The 15,751-nt window shown below is 44.2% G+C and overlaps 1 protein-coding gene across 6 annotated transcripts in view; it reads left to right on the top strand.

Moving 5' to 3' along the window:
• The window catches only part of P4HA1 (prolyl 4-hydroxylase subunit alpha 1), a 320,719-nt gene that overhangs the window by 279,223 nt on the left and 25,745 nt on the right, over positions 1-15,751 (top strand). For 5 of the 6 annotated variants that reach the window (XM_063961484.1, XM_063961482.1, XM_063961480.1 and 2 more), the window contains exons 10-11: positions 8,485-8,584; positions 11,369-11,494. In XM_063961484.1, coding sequence (XP_063817554.1) covers positions 8,485-8,584; positions 11,369-11,479 — 211 coding nt within the window. In that variant the 3' untranslated portion in view covers positions 11,480-11,494. Of the gene's footprint in view, positions 1-8,484; positions 8,585-11,263; positions 11,318-11,368; positions 11,495-12,974; positions 13,041-15,751 lie in introns of those variants that run through there. The other variant, XM_063961485.1, reaches the window with a different exon arrangement.

Here is a 15,751-nt window from a genome sequence, read left to right on the forward strand (position 1 = left end):
TGGGTCATATAGCGCTGGGGTGTGTGCTGGCATACTCTCTCTTTCTGTCTCTCCAAAGGGCCTTGTGGGGAAATTATCTTCAGATGAGCATTCCCTGAGTGTGTGGTGTGTCGGTACATGTGTGTCGACATGTCTGAGGTAAAAGGCTCTCCTAAGGAGGAGATGGAGCAAATGTGTGTGTGAGTGGTGTCTCCGTCGACAACGCCGACACCTGATTGGATATGTGAAGTTAAGTGCTAAGGTAAATTTATTGCACAAAAGATTAGAGAACAGACAGGGAATCTACACATGTCTGTCCCTATGTCGCAGAGACCTTCAGAGTCTCACAACGCCCACTATCCAAAATAATAGACACTGATATCGACACGGAGTCTGACTCCAGTGTCGACTATGATAATGCAAAGTACAGCCAAAACTGGCAGAAAAGTATTCAATATATGATTATTGTAATAAAAGATGTTTTGCATATCACTGATGACTCATCTGTCCCTGACACGAGGGTACACATGTTTAAGGGGAAGAAAGCTGAGGTAAATTTCCCTCCTCTCATGAAGAAAAAGAGTGGGAATCTCCAGACAAGCTGCAGATTCCCAAAAAGAATTCTCAGGGAGTATCCTTTCCCTACTAGGGCCAGGATACGATGGGAATCTTCCCCTAGGGTGGACAAGGCATTGTCACGTTTACCCAAAAGGTAGCGCTGACTTAACAGCTATCCTCAGGGATCCTGCAGATAGCATGCAGTAAAAGTACTTTGAAGTCCATTTACACACATTCTGGTACACTACTCAGACCGGCGATTGTGTCGGCATGGGTTTATAGCGCTGTAGCAGCGTGGACAGATACCTTATTCAGCGGAGATTGAAACCCTAGATAAGGATACCATGTTATTGACCCTAGTATATATATGTGTATATATATATATATATATATGTATGTATGTATGTATGTGTATGTATGTATGTATATATATATATATATATATATATATATATATATATATATATATAAAAGATGCTGTCTTATATATATATATATATATATATATATATATAAGACATGCCCAAAGAGACATTAGTCTACTGGGTTCTAGAGTCAACGCTATGTCGATTTCTGCTAGACGTGTCCTGTGGTACATGAAATTGACAGGTGATGCCGACTAAAAGAGGCATATGGAGGGTTTACCTTACAAGGCTGAGGAATTGTGTGGAGAAGGGCCCTCGGACCTGGTCTCCACAGCTATAGCTGGTAATTCTGATCTTTTGCCTTATATTCCCTCACAGCCTAAGAAAGCACGACATTATCAAATGCAGTCCTTTCGGTCGCAGAATAACAAGAAAGTACGAGGAGCGTCCTTTCTTACCAGAGGTAAGGGCACAGGGCACAGCTAGTTCCCAGGAACAGAAGTCCTCCCCGGCCTCTACTACATCCACCGCATGACGCTGGAGCTCCGCTAAGGGAGTCCGTCACAGGGGGAGCACGTCTTCGACTCTTCAGCCACATCTGAGTTCACTCACAGGCTGATCCCGGGGCAATAAAAATTGTTTCTCAGGGTTAAAAGCTGGAATTCGAAAGGTGCCTCCTCGCCGGTTTTTCCTTATCGGACCTACCGGCTTCTCCTCCAGAAAGGAAGATAATATTAAATAAAATTCACACATTGTATCTCCAACAGGTGGTGCTCAAGGTTCCCCTCCTGCAACAAGGAAGGGGATATGACTCAACCTTGGCTGTAGTCCCGAAACCGTACGGTTCGGTCAGACCTATTTTAAAATTAAAATCTCTGAACCTATACGTGAAAAGGTTCAAATTTAAAGTGGAATCGCCCAGAGCGATCATCGCCAGCCTGGAAGGGGGGGATTTGATGGTGTATCTAGACATAAAGGCTGCATACCTTCATGTTTCCATTTATCCACCCCATCAGGCATACCTGACAATTGCGGTACAGTATTGTCATTACCAATTTCAGGGTAATTGGCGGAAATAATGGTGCTCCTACGCAAGCAAGGAGTCACAGTTATCCCATACTTGGACGATCTCCTAATAAGGGCGAGATCAAAAGAGCAGTTGTTGAACAGCGTGTCACTTTCGCTGAAGATGTCACAGCAACACGGCTGGATTCTCAATATCCCGAAGTCACAGGTGGTTCCTATGACTCGTTTGCCCTTCTTGGGTATGATTCTGGATACGGACCAGAAATGGGTTTACCTTCAGATAGAGAAGGCCCAGGAACTCATGACTCTAGTCAGGGACCTATTGAAACCAAGACAGGTGTCAGTGCATCACTGCACTCGAGTCATGGGAAAAACATTCCCTTCGGCAGGTTCCATGCGAGGACTTCAAATGGGACCTACTGGACAAGTCGTCCTTGTCACATCTACAGATTCATCAGTTGATCACCCTATCCCCCAGGGCCAGGGTATCTCTCCTGTGGTGGCTGCAGAGTGCTCAACTTCTATAGGGCCACAGGTACGGCATTCAGGACTGGATCCTGGTGACCACGGACGCGAGCCTCCGAGGTTGGGGAGCAGTCACACAGGGAAGAAATTTCCAAGGTCTTTGGTCAAGTCAAGAGACTTGTCTTCACATCAACATCTTTGAACTAAGGGCCATATACAACGCCCTACGTCAAGCGGAGACCTTACTTCGCGACCAACCGGTTCTGATCCAGTCAGACAACGTCACCGCAGTAGCTCATGTAAACCGCCAAGGCGGCACAAGGAGCAGAGTGGCGATGGCGGAAGCCACCAGAATTCTTTGCTGGCTCGCTGGGCGGAGAATCATGTAAGAGCACTGTCAACAGTGTTCATTCCGGAAGTGAACAACTGGGAAGCAGACTTCCTCAGCAGACACGACCTACGTCCTGGAGAGTGGGGACTTCATCAGGAAGTCTTCGCACAGATTGCAGTTCGGTGGGGACTGCCACAGATGGAGATGATGGCGTCCCGCCTCAACAAAAAGCTGCAGAGTTATTGCGCCAGGTCAAGAGACCCTCAGGCAGTAGCGGTAGACGCCCTAGTGACACCGTGGGTGTTCCATTCAGTCTATGTATTTCCTCCTCTTCCTCTCTTACCCAAGGGTTGAGAATAATAAGAAAAAGAGGGGTGAGAACAATCCTCATTGTTCCAGATTGGCCACGAAGGACCTGGTATCCGGATCTGCAGGAAATGCTTACAGAAGATCCGTGGCCTCTTCCTCTAAGGCAGGACCTGTTGCAACAGGGCCCATGTCTGTTCCAAGACATACCGCGGCTGCGTTTGACGGCATGGCGGTTGAACGCCGGATCCTAGCGGAAAAAAAGGCATTCCGGATGAGGTCATTCCTACGCTGATATAGGCTAGGAAGGACGTGACATCTAAACATTATCCCTGTTTATGGCGAAAATATGTTTCTTGGTAGGAGGCCAGGAATGCTCCTACGAAAGAATTCCATCTGGGCTGTTTCCTTCACTTCCTACAAACTGGAGTGAATTTGGGCCTAAAATTAGGCTCCATTAAGGTTCAGATTTCGGCCCTATCCATTTTCAAAAAGAATTGGCTTCTCTCCCAGAAGTTCAGACTTTTGTGAAGGGAGTGCTGCATATTCAGCCTCCTTTTGTACCTCCGGTGGAGCCTTGGGACCTTAACGTGGTGTTGAGTTCCTTAAGTCACACTGGTTTGTACCACTTAAAACGGTGGAGTTGAAATATCTCACTTGGAAGGTGGTCATGTTATTGGCCTTGGCTTCGGCTAGGCGAGTGTCGGAATTAGCGGCTTTGTCACATAAAAGCCCCTATCTGATTTTCCATATGGATAGAGCAGAATTGCGGACCCGTCCTCAATTCCTGCCAAAAGTGGTTTCATCCTTTCATATGAACCAACCTATTGGGGTGCCTGTGGCTACGCGTGACTTGGAGGATTCCGAGTCACTTGATGTGGTCAGGGCTTAGAAAATTTACGTAGCCAGAACGGCTAGAGTCAGAAAAACAGAAGCACTGTTTATCCTGTATGCGACCAACAAGATTGGTGCCCCTGCTTCAAAGCAGACTATTGCTCGCTGGATCTGTAGCACGTTTCAGCAAGCGCATTCTACGGATGGTTTGCCGTTGCCTAAATCAGTCAAGGCCCATTCCACTAGGAAAGTGGGCTCTTCTTGGGCGGCTGCCCGAGGGGTCTCAGCACTACAGCTGTGCCGAGCTGCTACTTGGTCGGGTTCAAACACCTTTGCAAAGTTCTATAAGTTTGATACCCTGGCTGAGGGGGACCTCCTGTTTGCTCAGTCGGTGCTGCAGAGTCATCCGCACTCTCCCGCCCGTTTGGGAGCTTTGGTATAATCCCCATGGTCCTTACGGAGTCCCCAGCATCCTCTAACACGTAAGAGAAAATAAGATTTTAAACCTACCGGTAAATCTTTTTCTCGTAGTCCGTAGAGGATGCTGGGCGCCCGTCCCAAGTGCGGACTACTTCTGCAAGACTTGTATATAGTTATTGCTTGAATAAGGGTTATGTTATAGTTGCATCGGTCTTGAACTGATGCTATGTTGTTTTCATACTGATAACTGGGTAATTTATCACAAGTTATACGGTGGGATTGGTGTGGCTGGTATGAATCTTGCCCTTGGATTAACAAAAATCCTTTCCTCGTACTGTCAGTCTCCTCTGGGCACAGTTTCTCTAACTGAGGTCTGGAGGAGGTGCATAGAGGGAGGAGCCAGTGCACACCCAGGATCTAAAGTCTTTCTTAAAGTGCCCATGACTCCTGCGGAGCCCGTCTATCCCCATGGTCCTTACGGAGTCCCCAGCATCCTCTACGGACTACGAGAAAAAATTTACCGGTAGGTTTAAAATCTTATTTTACAGAGCGTCTGCTTTTCTAAGCTGCTGCTTCCAGGCGAGTTGGAGGTAAAAATGTAAAACCTCGCTCAGTCGGTGTATAGCCCGGTGTGCTTAATACGGACTGTGAGTTCCCTTTTTAGATTTTTACCTCCAAGCTGCCTCTTTTTTAATATAGCCCTTTGTGTTTGTTTTGCAAAGCACTTGATTTCAAGTAGGTTGTGAAAACACCTTGTGAATAAAATTTGTTCTAATGATAAATTATCTAATGTGACACTAATTTGACAGACTGTTCATGTTAATAGAATAGTGACCCCTGTTTTGATGAGCAGAATGCATGGCACCAACCTGGGCAGTAAGCTGTACTTCATGTAGGGTACAGATATTATTCTGCCCAATAGTGTAGTGTGCTGCTGTGACAGTCCTTGTGTGTGTTGTTCCGTCTTGAGGGCTCTTCAGTTTTTAATACTGTCTACTTTTGGCTTGCTCTGGACAATAAACCTCCCTTATCCTTGAACACATTACGTGGCAACACAAGGTGGATTGAACCACAGGCTTTTACTTCATACAGCAGGGCAGCCTGTGATGTTTCAGACGTACAGGATGGAAATTACAGCTTTCTGCTGGCATTCTAGGAATTCCAACTTTCAAAAGGGTCAGTGTACTTTTATGACTTTGTAAAAGTATATTTTCCAGCTCAGCCTCTTCTCCTCCGGCATATCCTTCAGTTTTTTGGTTTTTACAGTTTGCTGTACCAACAAGTTTCTGGAGTCTGCATTGGGTAGGACTAACTGTAGTTTAGATTAATATATAGTTACTTACAGTATGTATATATTGTTTACAAGTAATGGTTGCTCTGACTTAACTGTAATGTCTGGCTTATGGAAAGCAGCTATACATCATCCATGTCTTAGCATAGGTTAAACATGCAAAGCCTTGCAGAGAAGCTAATGTAAATATGAAATGAGGGAGTGTGATAGTAGTGTCACAGTATGGTTTGTAAGGAGAGAAGGATATTATTAATGTAATGAGCAAACCCTTTTTATTTAGAGCAGAGTGGTACAAAGAACCAAGGCATTGGTCATCTGATAGTGAATACTAGATTACTGCAGCAGAGAGCTGAGTTATCAGTCTTCATTACAGGATGTGGATGCTGAAAAACAGATCAACAGTATGGGTCAGATTCTGTGCGCAACAGCAGAGCTCTTTATACCTTCACTGAATTCTAAAAATGAAGGTCCAACCTCCTCTGTACCTCAATATTGTCCATACTGGATCTTGCCACCAGAGGGCTAACTGCACCATTTTGGGGAGGGGGGTGGATGTGTGTGGTATTAAAAGTAGCAAGTTTGACCTCTGAAGCATCTGTTTTGTGCATTTTACATTTCTACAGTTTAGAAGAGCTGTGGGGCATTTCATGAGAGCTGACGAGGAAAGACACATGAGCTGGGAGCTACCATCAATCTGCTTTTCAAATGACTTGTCCAAACTGATTTCGATGTGACCTGTATAACCCCCTTAATATATTAGCACAACAACCTGAAGATAATATAATTACAATGAGTGACATTTTTAAATATATGTGTTCATTTCGCTTTGTTTGCTGATCCTAACAATCCGCTCACTGGCCCAGTTGCTTCAAAGTCAAACATAGGTAAATGACCCTAACACCCCTTTCACACCGCCACAATATCCCAGGTTAGTGAGTTGGGTTGGTCCTGGGTAGGACCCAGACCTTTGCCATCTGACTCGGGTCCCGTTAACACCCTGTGGAGAGCCGGCTTACTGGTGCTTGGAGGAGATGTCCTCTCCAAGCGCCCGCAGAGGAGAAGCCCTAGCAATAACCCAGGTCCAGCCTGCGCTGGGAACAGGTTTCAAGATGCTGTGACAAAACCTGAAACCTATGGGCCTAATTCAGAACGAAGCAGCAAATTTGTTAGAAAATGGGCAAAACCTTGTGCACTGCAGTGGGGGCAGATATAACATGTGCAAAGAGACTAGATTTGGGTGGGGTATATTGTTTCTGTGCAGGGTGTAAATACTGGATGCTTCATTTTTACACTGCAATTAAGATTTCAGTTTGAACACTCCACACCCAAATCCAACTTTCTCTGCACATGTTATACCTGGACCCCCCCCCCCCCCCCCCCCCCTTCTTCCCCCAATGTTCAGTGACCTGGGCTGGATTTGGGATTTTAGGGCTTAATTCAGACCTGATTGCAGCAGCAAAATGGTTCTCTAATGGGCAAAACCATGTGCACTGCATGTGGGGCAAATATAACGTGCAGAGAGAGTTAGATTTGGGTTGGTTATATTGTTTATGTGCAGAGTAAATACTGGCTGCTTTATTTTTACACTACAATTTAGATTTCAGTTTGAACATACCCCACTCACATCTGACTCTCTGCACATTTTAGATCAGCCTCTATATTCCAAAAAATGGTAATTGCTAGCTCCACACCTAGTTTACATATTTAATAACTTTCCTGCGGGAGAATTACGTCCCAGTAAGATGCTCTAGTCTTCTCTACCCAGTCTACTGTATTTCATGAACCTAGACAGTTTTGTATTTGTTTCATACTCTCTTGATCAAGTACTAAAGTTCTAATTAAAATGGACAGACTCTTTTATAGTGCTTTGTGTAGCCACTGGTATTTTACAAAAGTCTAGCTAGGAGGAAAGGGAGTGGCAGCACCCAGCATGGGTGGTCATTCCGAGTTGTTCGCTCGCAAGCTGCTTTTAGCAGCTTTGCACACGCTAAGCCGCCGCCTACTGGGAGTGAATCTTAGCATAGTAGATTTGCGAACGAAAGATTAGCAGATTTGCGAATAGACAGTTCTTAGCAGTTTCTGAGTAGCTCGAGACTTACTCTGCCACTGCGATCAGTTCAGTCAGTTTCGTTCCTGGTTTGACGTCACAAACACACCCAGCGTTCGCCCAGACACTCCCCCTTTTCTTCAGCCACTCCCGCGTTTTTCCCAGAAACGGCAGCGTTTATTCACACACACCCATAAAACGGCCAGTTTCCGCCCAGAAACACCCACTTCCTGTCAATCACATTACGATCACCAGAACGAAGAAAAAACCTCGTAATGACGTGAGTAAATTACCAAACTTCTTAGCAAATTTAATTGGCGCAGTCGCAGTGCGAACATTGCGCAATTAGCGGAAAATCGCTGCGATGCGAAGAAAATTACCGAGCGAACAACTCGGAATGAGGGCCATTATTCATTAGAAAGATGCAAAATTCGACCATCGTCTACATCGAATCTTTTTGTAACACTGTGCTCTACCATAAACAGATCTGCACTTCTATGTTACCTGTGGTAAAGCAAAATCAGAAGGAAGTTCGGCCCTTCATTTCTCACTTCTGATGACCGTATTTCCCTAACGTAGCATCCTAAAGATTTCTGGTGAAAAAGTAAAATGCCCCCACTACATCATCTCTCCTGTCTTTTGTTTGTGTTTTAAGATACAGTAGGTTGAGTTTATAGGTGTCCATAAAGTAAAGTGGTTTTTCTAGGCCCTACACACTTACTGTACTAGTCCCCGGCCTCCAATTATTTTATTATATGCAACAGCAAACCTTCGAGGTGTAATAAGGCTTGCTTGGCAACCTCCTCTATTTTCCATAAAAATGTAAAAAACTGTTTTCCCTTTTTACTTCCTTTTACCACAGTGCTTGGCTGTCTGGTTATGAGGACCCTGTGGTTGATCGAATTAACGCAAGAATACAAGAATTAACAGGGTTAGATGTGTCCACAGCTGAAGAACTGCAGGTAGGTTCTAGATGTTGAAGGACAGGAAAGCACCAAATACAGTAGTTATTCTGTACAAAATAAATGCTAATGTCATAGGGAGAATGTGTTTCTTTCCCACGTGGTATGTCTTCATGTAGAATGTATTGGTGTGAGCAGCTACACACCTTCTGGTTAGTCATATTATACTTTGGGGAAGTGTTATCATAGTGTCAATGAGCACCTGCACAAGTTGTCTGTGCTTGCATTCACCCCAGACCCTGTGCTTGGAAAGGGTCCACATATTGTGCTCAGGGAAGGAAAATAATGGACAGCTGAGGTGTGTATATGTATATATGTGTGTGTATATGTGTATATATATATATATATATATATATTCTACTAATTTACATTTGTTATGGGGTCCTCTGGTACAGTATACATACTTTTTATAGTTCTTCCACTTGCATCTCTTTTAAAAGTGGAGAGGTGGACTGAGGGCGTTCAACCATTGGCTGAAAACAATCTGGGGTTTTTTTTCACATAATTTTAATAGAAGGGTGGGTGAGGGGTGTCAATTTGTCCGCTGTAAATTACCGAGGCTAATCGTAATCCCCCCTCTGTATTCAAAAATTATTTATTTTTCTCTAGCTGGTCTCAGACGAGTCTCAGTAGAGGATACCAATTAGCTGTTTCAGTGCTTTGTTTTAAATGTAAGCCTCTGCCAAGTCATAAAAAGCATAGTGGTGGTTGTGCTGGCAATCTGATTTAATTTTTGAGTGTGGAATCTGGACAGATTTGGGCAGCATTTAGTATTACCTCCTATCTCTAGACTATCGCCCCCCTGAATCTTTATGCCTCTCTAACTGTATGATCATTACATGATTTGTATCATTTTGCACATGCTCTGAATTGTACGATTTTATACCTGCTCTGAAAAATCGCACACATAAGCAGTCCTGAAGCACAACTGTTCCTACATGATTTGTATATTAATGTCTCATTTTATCATATTTTTTTTTATTCAAAAATTATTCCATTATTTTTTTATTTTTTTTTATGTAAAGTTGTTCATTTCGAGTTCAAATCAATATCAAGGATTTCAAGTTTTTTCATTATTGAAACCCATTCACAACCTGGATACATAATGTGGCAGTATGAAGGTAAATTGCATTACTGACACATGTATTCTATGTGGAGCAGGAGGGATCCACCAACACAGGAAGAAAAGGCAAGAGTGAGAATACCTAATGGCTGCAGTGGAGAGTCAGTCTGGAAGACTCTGTAGTCTGGACAGGCTGTGGCCTGTTTAACCAACCCAAGTGGGGTTGTGGAAGCCAGTCAGAGCTCATTGTGCAAAGGAGCCATTGAGAGTCATAAGGCTTGTGTCTAACCTTGTAGGAGACAGGGGAGACCATTAAATGCTAGGAGTGTGCTACATGTTTCTGAGAAGAAGCCAGGCTGGTCAGCCTGAATGCTAGTAGGCCGGAGCCTATGTTATCTGCAGTGAAGCGGGCTGTATATGTGAGCCACTGTGGCAGCCAAAGCCAGTCTGGAGCCTATGTTATACAGAAGTGTCCTCATCTGTCTTCCGGGAGATGCCTGGTGTGAGTGAGCTGGTAGCTCCCATTTAACGCCGTTAGCTTCGGGCATTTTTTGTTGTTGTTGAAAATGCCTCTTATTCACATCGCTATGTGAATATGACCCACAAGCAGCCTGTGATGGTTAAAATGATATGCAGCATGCATACGAAATTGTATGTTACAGTGTTTTCTAGGAATTTCATGTGCAGATACGGTCACACACAAAAACTGCTTGTGAGTCCTATTCGTTTTTTGAGTGAAAGTCACACAAAAAGACCCTTGGTATGATGCCATGGTGTGACTAGAAGTGCAGTGTAGTGTGCAGGAAGGCTAGATGTAGGTGAACACATCTGTACCTGCCAGAGGGCCTAGTTCAGTCTGGATCGTGGCAGCGATCATAGTCTGAAGCCCTTTGGGGAGTGCGCTAGTGCACCCCGGGAGGCCCAGTGAGATGATAATAGCATCTCAGGGCTGCGATCGCCTCTGCCTGACTGACAGGCAGAGGCGGGAGGAGGCATGGCAACGGCGTTAGAATGCCGTTGGTGGGGTGTTGTCCGGACAACGCAGGCATGTCTGAACTGGGAGGGGCAGGGCCTGACATGTAGGACGGACTAGCCCTGAGCCGGGCGTCCCCCCGCATATCTGAGTAACTGATCGTAGGTGTGCTAAATTTAAGGCGCGAGTACAAGCATTCTCCAACAAAGTAGCAGCTGAATTGAATTGACACCTATGAGAGACTTTGTATGTAGACTAGCTGCCCAATGATAGGGGTGAAGAACTGAGGTAGTGCTCTGAATGAGGACTAAGAGTTTATTATTTTCTGTTCATTTGTGTTGAATGCCGCCAGTAAAGCTTCATTATGTAATTTATTCACTGAAACAGCTGTCTGCGGATCCTGATTTAGCACTTAGACACTACACCAGTATACCCCCCAACCGAGCTTATTACCCCATATCGTCACAACAGTGATTCAACAAGAAGTTCTGGTAACAAAAGTATGTAACCCCAGCATACAGGTTATTGTCTTAGATTTATGATGCAGATCTGATTCTGTTACAGCTGCACAGGTTCCCTTAGACTCACAAAGATCTCTATTCACTCTCAGTCTGCACTGTGTTCTGTGTTCTGCTTCTTGTAGGTGGCCAACTATGGTGTCGGAGGCCAGTATGAGCCCCATTTTGATTTTGGAAGGGTAAGTCCATGTTTCAGATTGAACAGAAACATTTTCTTTTGTCTCTTCCAGGTGGCAAATTATGGAATGGGAGGACAGTATGAACCACACTTTGACTTTGCACGGGCAAGTAACGCTCTGAGGTCATGCAAGCAGCACTCCCACCTCTGTGCTCTTACATAGAACTACAGAAGCCTGTGTGTTACTCTAGTAAAACAAAGCCAATAGTCTGAGCTGAAGTTGATGGGAATGCTGTTTCAATGATTCCTCTATTTTTGTGTGTCACAAAGTTTACGTCAGTCTTTTAAGCTGTCCTGGTAAAGCAATTTATAAAAATAACCACACTAGACGCAACAATCTCACTTGCTGCGTTTTTAGATGCAACTATTGGACACACCAATGAAACTTGCACCAGTCCCCTGCTATGTGCAGAATCCGAGTATGGCCTCCAATGTAAGCAGTTAAGCACCATTTCAGCGACATTCCGATAAGACGGGGGATCTCCATGCCTCTCAATCAGTCCTGCAACTGTGCGCGCTCACACCATGGTACACATGCGCCGTGCGACTTTTTAGCATCTCAGAGGCATGCGCATCATCCATTTGTATGAATATTTACATTGCATCTGACATAGAATCAGCCCCTGTGTGAGTTACAGCATGAGATGGCATTGGAGTATCTGAGCTCTCAATAAAACGTTTTCATCCAAACTCATAGATGCTGGTATGTAAGGGTGAATGTTTGTTTAATGTGCATTCAGCAATCTGTAATTTACATATGTTTGTCTAAGCATGCTTCTGCAGTGTTCTAATCTAAACTGGCATTGTACAATGTGGTGTGTAAGGGCATTGCAGCACATAAACTGTTATCAGATTAGGATCATTGAAAAACCCTCACTCTAAAAATCACTCTTCAAATTCAATAGAGGAGAATCGATTAAGCACAGGAAACTGTTGGAACCTTGGTGGTCATTCTGAGTTGTTCGCTCGCGAGCTGCTTTTAGTAGCATTGCAAACGCTAGGCTGCCGCCCTCTGGGAGTGTATCTTTGCTTAGCAGAATAGCGATCGAAAGATTAGCAGAACTGCTAATAAATAATTCTTAGCAGTTTCTGAGTAGCTCCAGACCCACTCCTAGATTGCGATCACCTCAGTCCGTTTAGTTCCTGGTTGGACGTCACAAACACGCCCTGCGTTCGGCCAGCCACTCCTGCGTTTTTACCTGGAAAGTTTCCGCCAAGAAACACCCACTTCCTGTCAATCACACTACGATCATTAGAGCGATGAAAAAACGTCGCTTGAGCTTGTGCAAATCTCCAAAGTTTTGTGTTAAATTACTGAACGCATGCGCGCTGCGTACCGTGCGCATGCGCATTTTCCACCTAATCGCTCTGTTGCGAAAAACGGCAACGAGCGAACAACTCTGAATGACCACCCTTGTGCGATATGCAACTGCGCACATACAGGGTAATTCACATGAGGGAAACCTTGCTCTAAGGGCCATGAGCTGAAGCAAGCAATGTTTCAATGTCTGGGTAACCAGCATAGCAGTAGCGTAGTAAATCTCCCCAATGATGATACAGGGAACGGAAGCATGCTTGTTGCTAAAGTATCGTTTTGTTTTTGTTTGTTTTTTTATATTAACAACCTATATCCTACTAAAGTGTTGCATATTCCACAGAAAGATGAACCTGATGCTTTTAAAGAGCTGGGTACCGGCAACAGAATAGCTACCTGGCTGTTTTATGTAAGTTTCTATTGAAAATCCAAACTGCATTCTAGTGTGTGCCTCTTTCTTATTAATCTGTTTTTCTATGTTTAATGAGAGGGATATGTCTGTCGCATAGCACTAATGAAGTAAACGCAAACTGGTACCTTGATTTCCTATTTGTATTCTATGCAAAACATGCATCAGTCATGTTGAATTCACCAATTTTTCTATTTTCACTTGTTGGGAGACACTGGGGAAACATTGGTGTATTGGAGTGGGGGCACTTTATATTTTTTCCTCTTACAACCCATTCCTGCTGAGAAACATAAAGTTTAATTAAAGTGCCCGAAGTGTATGGGGTATTCTCCAGAAGCTCTGGAAGGTCAGGTATATGCAAGAATGTGAGTTTTGTAGGTGCTGGAAAAGTATAAACATGCAAGACAAGGTTTGAGTTAAAAAAAATAATTTAAAAAATGTACATAACACTATGCAAAATTATTTAATAAAAGCAGTAGTTCCCAAACTATTTATGGTCAATGTAATAGGCAAATCAGTGCAGGTGGCTTTCAGTCCTAAACTTTGTGGACAAACTGAAGCGAATCCTGTTTCTCACCACATAACTGAACCTAAGGATGACATACAGATGTGCCCTCCCTCATCATTGCAGCATTCACGTTAAAAAGCCCACCTGAGCATATTTATTAACATCAATCGTCTTTTCCTGGAACACTGTAACGTAGCATTCTGTATGCAGGTATAGCTTCAGTCGCACATAAAATACAGTCACGTCGCATATAATTTTAATCCGTAAAGTCTGCTTGTGCGTCTTAGTCACATAGTGATGCGAATAAGATGCATTTTCGAGGGGAAAAGATGTTCTGCACTGGCAGAGTTCCATAGGTACTGACAGCTCCAGTGCGCACTGTGTGTTGCTATTCCGTACGTACGGAGGCTAGATGAAGGACGCATCTGTAAACACAATTTACTTGCGTATTTTTTTCTGATTTCGCAATACGTGATTTTGATACTCTAGAACGATGTGATACAAAAAGTTTTGGATCCACTGTATGAAGTGAAATCTATGACCGCTAGTGTAGGTTTAGCTTATAAAGTATATAGTTTATAGTCTTTTCAGGTACAATTAATTCTGTTTTTTGTTTTCTTAATTCCATGCTCATTAACTTTATAGAATGATATGCAAAATACAGTAACCAAAGATTGTATGACCGTTCATGTAGGCCCAGTGTATAAACACAGGTGGTATTGTGCTTCTGGATATTAATTCAGTTTTTAACGGTGGGTAGGGGCGATGCTCCCACTTTTTTTTTTTTTTTTTTTTTTAATTGGTTCCAATTGTGTCACTGCATTTTTATTAATTTTTTTTGTGTGTGACATGCAGTGTTCTTCACAAATGCTCTATGCATAAGGGGGATTCTGGATGAAGTGTCTGAACAATAGTATTTAAAAATGGAAGTTAATTATTTACGGGCAAATTTATCAAGCCCAACTTGTCATGTATATACTGTAGGAGAAATGGTTTACTTGATAAAATACAAAGTGCATAAAGAACACTTATACCCAATAGAATTACATTTTACTTTATATTATAGCTATAACGTGTTTCTCTGTGTTTCATCCAGTTGTTTATGTAATCAGGCAGATCTGTTCTTTTTTTTTTCATTACCATTAACCATAACAAAGCTGCTATACTCTTAAGGGAGGTATACATGGGAGAGATGTGTGCTGAGCAAACCGCTCAGCACACATCTCTCCCGCCGCTCAGCACAGCGCGATGTGTGCTGAGCAATGCAGGGGGAGGACGGGGGGTGCTCATTTCAACCAGCGGGTGAAATGAGCGACCTGCTAGATTGGCCTGCATGCAGGCTCAATCTAGCAGCGGCCATAGCGATGTGCGGGGCCGCGCATCGCTATCGCTGAGGGGGCTACACACGAGTGATCTGTGCTTAAAATCTAAGCAATCTAGTCAGATTGCTTAGATTTTAAGCATGGATCTCTCCGTGAGTACCCCCCTTTCTCTATCGTCCTAAGTGGATGCTGGGGTTCCTGAAAGGACCATGGGGAATAGCGGCTCCGCAGGAGACAGGGCACAAAAAAGTAAAGCTTTACTAGGTCAGGTGGTGTGCACTGGCTCCTCCCCCTATGACCCTCCTCCAGACTCCAGTTAGATTTTGTGCCCGAACGAGAAGGGTGCAATCTAGGTGGCTCTCCTAAAGAGCTGCTTAGAGAAAGTTTAGTTTAGGTTTTTTTCTTTACAGTGAGTCCTGCTGGCAACAGGATCACTGCAACGTGGGACTTAGGGGGAAAGTAGTAAACTCACCTGCATGCAGAGTGGATTTGCTGCTTGGCTACTGGACACCATTAGCTCCAGAGGGATCGAACACAGGCCCAGCCGTGGAGTCCGGTCCCGGAGCCGCGCCGCCGACCCCCTTGCAGATGCTGAAGCGTGAAGAGGTCCGGAAACCGGCGGCTGAAGACTCCTCAGTCTTCATAAGGTAGCGCACAGCACTGCAGCTGTGCGCCATTTTCCTCTCAGCACACTTCACTGGGCAGTCACTGAGGGTGCAGAGCGCTGGGGGGGGGCGCTCTGAGAGGCAAATATAAACCTTATACAAGGCTAAAAATACCTCACATATAGCCCATAGGGGCTATATGGAGATATTTAACCCCTGCCTGACTGGAAAAATAGCGGGAGAAGAACCCGCCGAAAAAGGGGCGGGGCCTATCTC

The sequence above is a fragment of the Pseudophryne corroboree genome, chromosome 3, assembly GCF_028390025.1.
Source record: "Pseudophryne corroboree isolate aPseCor3 chromosome 3, aPseCor3.hap2, whole genome shotgun sequence".
NCBI classification, from domain to species: Eukaryota; Metazoa; Chordata; class Amphibia; order Anura; family Myobatrachidae; genus Pseudophryne; species Pseudophryne corroboree.